This window comes from Megalops cyprinoides, chromosome 17, assembly GCF_013368585.1.
Source record: "Megalops cyprinoides isolate fMegCyp1 chromosome 17, fMegCyp1.pri, whole genome shotgun sequence".
Lineage (NCBI taxonomy): Eukaryota > Metazoa > Chordata > Actinopteri > Elopiformes > Megalopidae > Megalops > Megalops cyprinoides.
This window is the reverse complement of record NC_050599.1, coordinates 14,990,754-14,996,753: the sequence shown is the minus strand read 5'-3', so window position 1 is coordinate 14,996,753 and position 6,000 is coordinate 14,990,754. Positions and strand designations below refer to the sequence as shown.

At 36.8% G+C, this 6,000-nt stretch overlaps 1 protein-coding gene across 2 annotated transcripts in view; it reads left to right on the top strand.

The window, feature by feature from the left end:
- The first annotated feature begins 255 nt into the window (after positions 1 to 255).
- adgrg6 (adhesion G protein-coupled receptor G6) overlaps positions 256 to 6,000 on the top strand; it is a 50,246-nt gene continuing 44,501 nt past the window's right edge. For both annotated transcript variants that reach the window (XM_036549775.1, XM_036549774.1), the window contains exons 1-2: positions 256 to 513; positions 4,356 to 4,444. In XM_036549775.1, the coding sequence (XP_036405668.1) occupies positions 512 to 513; positions 4,356 to 4,444 (91 nt within the window). In that variant the 5' untranslated portion in view covers positions 256 to 511. The remainder of the gene's footprint in view (positions 514 to 4,355; positions 4,445 to 6,000) is intronic.

Genomic DNA, 6,000 nt, shown 5'->3' with positions numbered 1-6,000 from the left:
AATGAAATATTGACAACAATAAAATCTGGATGTATCTCGTTAATTACTAAATTATTGTTTTCTAACAATCGATGTGATAATAAGAGAAACAACAGTCGTGTTATTCACAGTTTTAATAGTTTGAGGTCATTTTCTAAACCCTAGGGATTTTCACTGCTGTTATTGTAGGGTGGGGCGCCAGAAAGAACAAACTCCAGCTGTGTAGTCGAGCAGAGAGCCCTGCGCTGTAATATCGCTCAATAGCGTCGAGCATCTTGTCTGACGGGGAACAGGTTCACCAAGAGCACCGGATGCCCAATTGTTCGGTAAATGGGGAAAACGCCTTTTTGATGGCTTTTTCTCCGAATGCGGGGTTTCAGATAACGTCGCAAACATACATCCGTATGAAGCTCTGAGACTGTTAAGTGTTGACCGTTTCCAAAGTTTTCGAAAGCTGAAAACTTCACTTGGACGGAAAAAGAAAGAGATAATGATTCTTCAAAGAGACCAGCTCCCTCATCTATAAAAGAGAATGTAAGTTCACACTGTGTTTAATTGTTCTTGTGTGGTGTTTCATTACTTTTATAGTATTTCGCCGTTTCTTAATTTGAGTTTGTCTCCTGTTGGACTCCTTTGTGGGATGAACCACTTGTTGCGCTAACTATTGGGTATAAAGAATCGCAGTATAGTGTAATAATGTTTTCGTTTTATCTCTCAGAACGTCAAGGGGTATGAAAGTAAATGTACAATAAAACGTATTACTTACTGCCTACAATTTCCTCGCCAAAGAAAATCCTTATTTACGGATTCTCGGCGTTTAGCTTTGTTGGTATGGTTGTGGAAAGTTTGGCTATGTTTAATTCAGTTCCGTATAGGTAGCTAAATTGAAATTGAGCAGTTTGCTGTTCTGTGGTACAGTCATATGAAATGAAATGCGTAACGGATGTGCGCCCATTATTGTCTGGTTTGATGTAGACTATCAAAGGCCAACTGGTATGGTAGTTCAAGCGCAGTAATATTACAGTGACTATTTATCTTTCAAGAAAACTAAATTCAGGAGCATGTCTATAGTTTATGAAAATTAAGTTGAAAGGATATAGCGGTGCAATGTCAGACTTGTATGTCAATGCAAGTAGCCTATTCTAAGTGAGATCAACCAAAGTATGCCTAACAAGACTAGGGTTTGCTAAAGCTCTGTTGTAGACTTTAATCTGTCACATGCATATAGCTAGATGAAAACATTCATGTATTAAATATATTGGTATATAACACCATATATACCTTGTACAAAAAGGAAAGGTTTTTAATAGATTACCATCTGCCAAAAAAGGCAGGATACATTGTAGTTGAATGTTATTGCACAATCCATGATACATTCATCCAAAGGGCTGCTGTATACTTAATGATGCAGGACTAGGCTCATGGCTGCCAGTTTTTAAAGTAAATGTGGAATTTCTTAGAGCACAGAAAAACTGAGAAGATGTGAAATGATGTCATAAAGAATTTATTGGAAAAAAAAAGTTTTTTTTTTTACCTGAGCTGAGAGGTGAACATCAATTGAAGCCCTAAACTGGTGCATTATGTTTAGTTAAAAATTTTGTGTCATTGAATAGCTCACATTTGATAAGAAATAAATTAGGAAATGAAACATGTTTTATTTACATAGGGTTTCCCCTTCCATGTAATAATGACAAAATATGTCATACTCAACTAAGACATTTGAATGAGTATCACTGTAAGGTGTCTCTTGGCTGTTTACTGTATAGTTAATTTTCATGAATACACTACACTATTAATACATCTACCACAGCTGTTACTACTCATTTAGTACCTCTATCTCCATGTTGATTTGATTGTTTGCTGTTTACAAGTTTGGATATATATATATATATATATATATTCAGGCAATGTGGACATAATGTGTGATCGACCCATTTGTACTCTCTGATGAATCAAGCTCTTTATGTGGTTGGTGTACTGCTGAGAGAGCTGACCCAACAGTGGGGCTGCTGTGTGTTCCAATTTACATATTTTGGGCAAAAAAAAAGACATTGTCAGTATTGCTTGATTTTTGTGTAATGTCAGGAATTGCATACATTTACCATAAATCTGGAGGTTAATGAACAGTTAGTGCATTTTTATAAAAAAACACTTTCATGATAAGCAATTTTATATTCATCTATTATGATTAACAAACAAAATGAGAGAATATGATTTATTTTGTTCACAATTGTACATTCTTACACCATATATGTGTAGGAGGAAATTGTGGAAATGTCTGAATGGCCACATCGTAAGGTTGGAAGACTCCATTTGAGAGATATTATGCCGAGAGCCATTTTATCCAAGAATGTATACTCCTGCTGCATATAGACATGGAGTTTTTCAGTAGTTTCATCAGTATTTTTGTTTGTTTTTTGTCATCCTGTGTTTAAAATGCCTTGCTGACCTTCAAGTACCCTTGAAAAAAACCTCCACCCAAAACTGTTTCTCTGAATGCTCATGCTGAATGAGAGAAACAAAGACAGTGCAGGAATAAAAATCTGACATTAGGCCCCTGTCTCTGTGTTGATGGCCTTATTGGCCTCCAGCAACATTTGCCAGTATTTCTCCTGCAAGACAGGGAGTACGTTCTGAAATGAAATTAATTACCTGCCATCCTATTTGATTAAACTTCTCTACGGTACCCGCTGTGAAAAACACGGAGCTGTGAACCTCAATTTGAATAATACCTCATTCCTGTTTGTGATTATTCAGTGTTCTTTGGATTTACAGTTTTGAACAAATGTATTCTTGACAGAGCCTTGACAGAGCTGTATATTTGCACATCATTAGCAAAGAAGATAACAGGCCTTTAGTTCACAATTTCAGGGTTCAAATGGTGGCCGTTAAATTACTTTTAAAACTGAAAAATATAATCAGTTGTCCCAATTAAGCATCTCATGACTTGAGATGAATGAACTGGATGACTTTGCAGATTTGCAAACAGAACCCTTGATTCGGTGCAATTGGAGGTGTGGGGGAAGTGTCTAGAATGGCTTTTTTTAATAACAGATGGTGTGCTGTACAGTTCCAGGGAAGCATCTAGATTGTTCAAGTCAAGGCAAGTAAGTTGTTAAAGAAACCATTGCCAGCTAAAGTGGAATAAAATAAATAAATATAAACGGACCAGATCTCCAGAGATGGTACAGTGCAGTTATTCCCGGCGGATGAACAACATAGCTTCTTGGCAAACACATACTGAGCTTTTTGCATGACTGTAAGATGAGTTATAATACATTGTAACCTAATTCAATAAAATCATTGGGTGTTGGAGTACACTAATACCCTGAAATTAACAGGAGGATAAAATGTGGTGAAGTGTGGTTGAGTGATGACATTGAGACTATAATATTCATTTATCCTTCCAAGTAACAGAAGTAATGTTTGATGACAACTACAAAGTTTGTAAATAGGAGTTACACAGATGTTTTAACATTAATGAATGATCAGTCCAGTATGCATAAGGAGGAATAAATACTCCACAGCTGTAGAATGCCGTAAATGCTGAAAAAAAACAAAATCAGATGAATAGTATGCCATAACTGTAAATGTTCTAATGGCTAAAATCTTGAGATTTACTGATGGAGACAGTCTCCTTGTATGAAGATACAAATACTCTTCTCAAGTTCGTGTTAACCCCTATGGTGTCTGGCATTAGCCCAAATATGTTGAATTTTATCTTTGGGCTATTTGCAGTAGAACTGTGGACAGTGGTCCTCAGGCATATAGTATACTAAATTGTGTATCAAGACCATGAACAACCATTGGGGTAAAGCATGCTACAAATTTAGAGCATTGTTATTTGCCTGGTATCTATCTCAGCTGAATTTTCTGGATTAAAATGGGATGTATAATTTTCATCAATTTAGAAACCACACAGAGGTAATTTATCAGCCCCCTACAATTAGTGTCCTCTGCTCTGGAAATCATTACAACTGATATGGGAGAGAAATTTGTCATTATATAACCAGGCTACTTTGGGATTGCTGTGGTCTCTGTAAGTACAAAAAAAGTTGTTTCCATGCCTCAAATGTGCAGTTAAAATGTTAAAAGGGTTCCTAAATTGCAGACCCATGTGAATGAATGCAGATATTGTATTATGTGTGCACATGCATGTTTGTGCTCTGTTCATAATTGCAGCATTTGCCATTCAGGAAACCGAGCAAAGGAATATTGCTAAAGTCAAGCTTCTGTTTGAACACATTGTTCGGAACATCGTTGTTTTTTTCGTTTAGCCATCGTTAATCGACAGAGGAACAAGGCATTGATATCTGTTTACTTTTGCACAGATGACATAAATGATTGTTGAAGGCTCTCAATTTTGTGATTGACAGGTTGTCTTACATCAGTGGTAGATGGTGGAGATGGAAGTTCCGGAATGTTCTGTCAGTTGCCCTACTACTGATGTGCTTGCGGACATCAGGTAAGAGTGATTTATTTTTAACTGCCTTATCTTTGAAGTAAATACCACAAGGTTTCCAAATGAGAAAATGAAGAATGTGTGTACTTAAAGATACATGGCCATTGTTGTTTGACAAAGTTGCTTTTATCTCAACAATTCCTTCTTTACATTCTCTGTCTGTAAATGGCTGTAACTTTTTGTTTTTCTCTATGGTTGTGCTTATGCAACTCTCTGCTTGTGCATTTTCATGCTTCAGTTGACACTAATGTTCATTGTTGTACCAGAAGACAGTCAAAGCACCATCTCATCCAAGTATTTATAAACCTAAACACTAAACAGACTGCTTCACACTGCCATCAATTAAATAGTATCTTGACAGCGTTTGTGGTTATTCAGTAGTCAGTAAGGTACCAAACAGTTTTTTTTATTAGAGGTGATGGGAATCAAAGCAGGTTAGTTGTGTCCTCAGACATGAGTGTCTGGGATCTGAAAGGCGGACATGATTGATGGCATCATAAATATTTACACTCAAACCCTGAGGTTAGTAGTACAGTGTTAGTCATAGTGGTGATGACAGGGATCTTCACACTTCTTTTGTTTACTTATGAGAACAGCCCATCCAACCCAACCACACTCTCCTGATCTTGAACCCTAAGAGTGGTTGCTTCCACTGTAATTCCTGAGCTATTCCATGTATTCTCAATGAAGATGAAGGAGAAAGTTGCTATTTTTGATGCCTTTCTCTCTGCTCTGTGAAAGATCTTGAGTGGGCCATAAAGGCACACAATTTTTATTCTCCAGTTTTTAATCATGTTTTTTTTTCCTGACATAGCAAACAAAAAAGTCGACAGTAGCCATATTTTCAGACAAGCATTTGTTTGAGTTAGTGTGTACTAGATGTTGCAAAAAGGAACAGAGGAAGGGCAATGTATTCCTGTACAAATACCTACTTCCAGTGCCCTTGCTCTTTTTAGCATTTCTTCAGCAGTTTAAAATGATCTGTTCAAGCTCTCTGAGTAAATGCTGACCCTAATAAATGGTTCTCTGCATGTACTCAGATGCTGTCAAGTTTTGTGAGAGTACATTTCCATTGTCCTTTGAATGCCCTTTTTTGCCACAAACAGTTTCCCTGTTTGACCAACATAAATCCCCTTGCCATTTTTCTAGAGTTTTTTAAATTCTAGTGTATATTTAGAAAAAGTATTCCACAGTGCCCATTTCAACTACTCACAAAAGTCAGAGAGGGTTTACAGTGATGAAGTGCATCCTCCATTAGCTTCGCTAACACATAATTCAGCCACATGAGAATGATCTGTGCTGTATCAAAGCATGAGTGGGATTTTGTCAATTAGGACTTTCATCGGATTGCTTGCAACTAGTAGTTTCAAGTATTCACAATAATAAATCTTAATTCCTGATGGGTTTAGATGGTTTAGAGGTTTTTGTGTGTTGTACCAGAGCTTTTGATACTTTTCCTAATTGGCAGTCCAACCCAAGATGAAACATTTACAGTGCTGGCAGATATGATTTGGATCATTAGAAATTTAATGCTGGGAAAATGTGAGATTTAGAGGTGG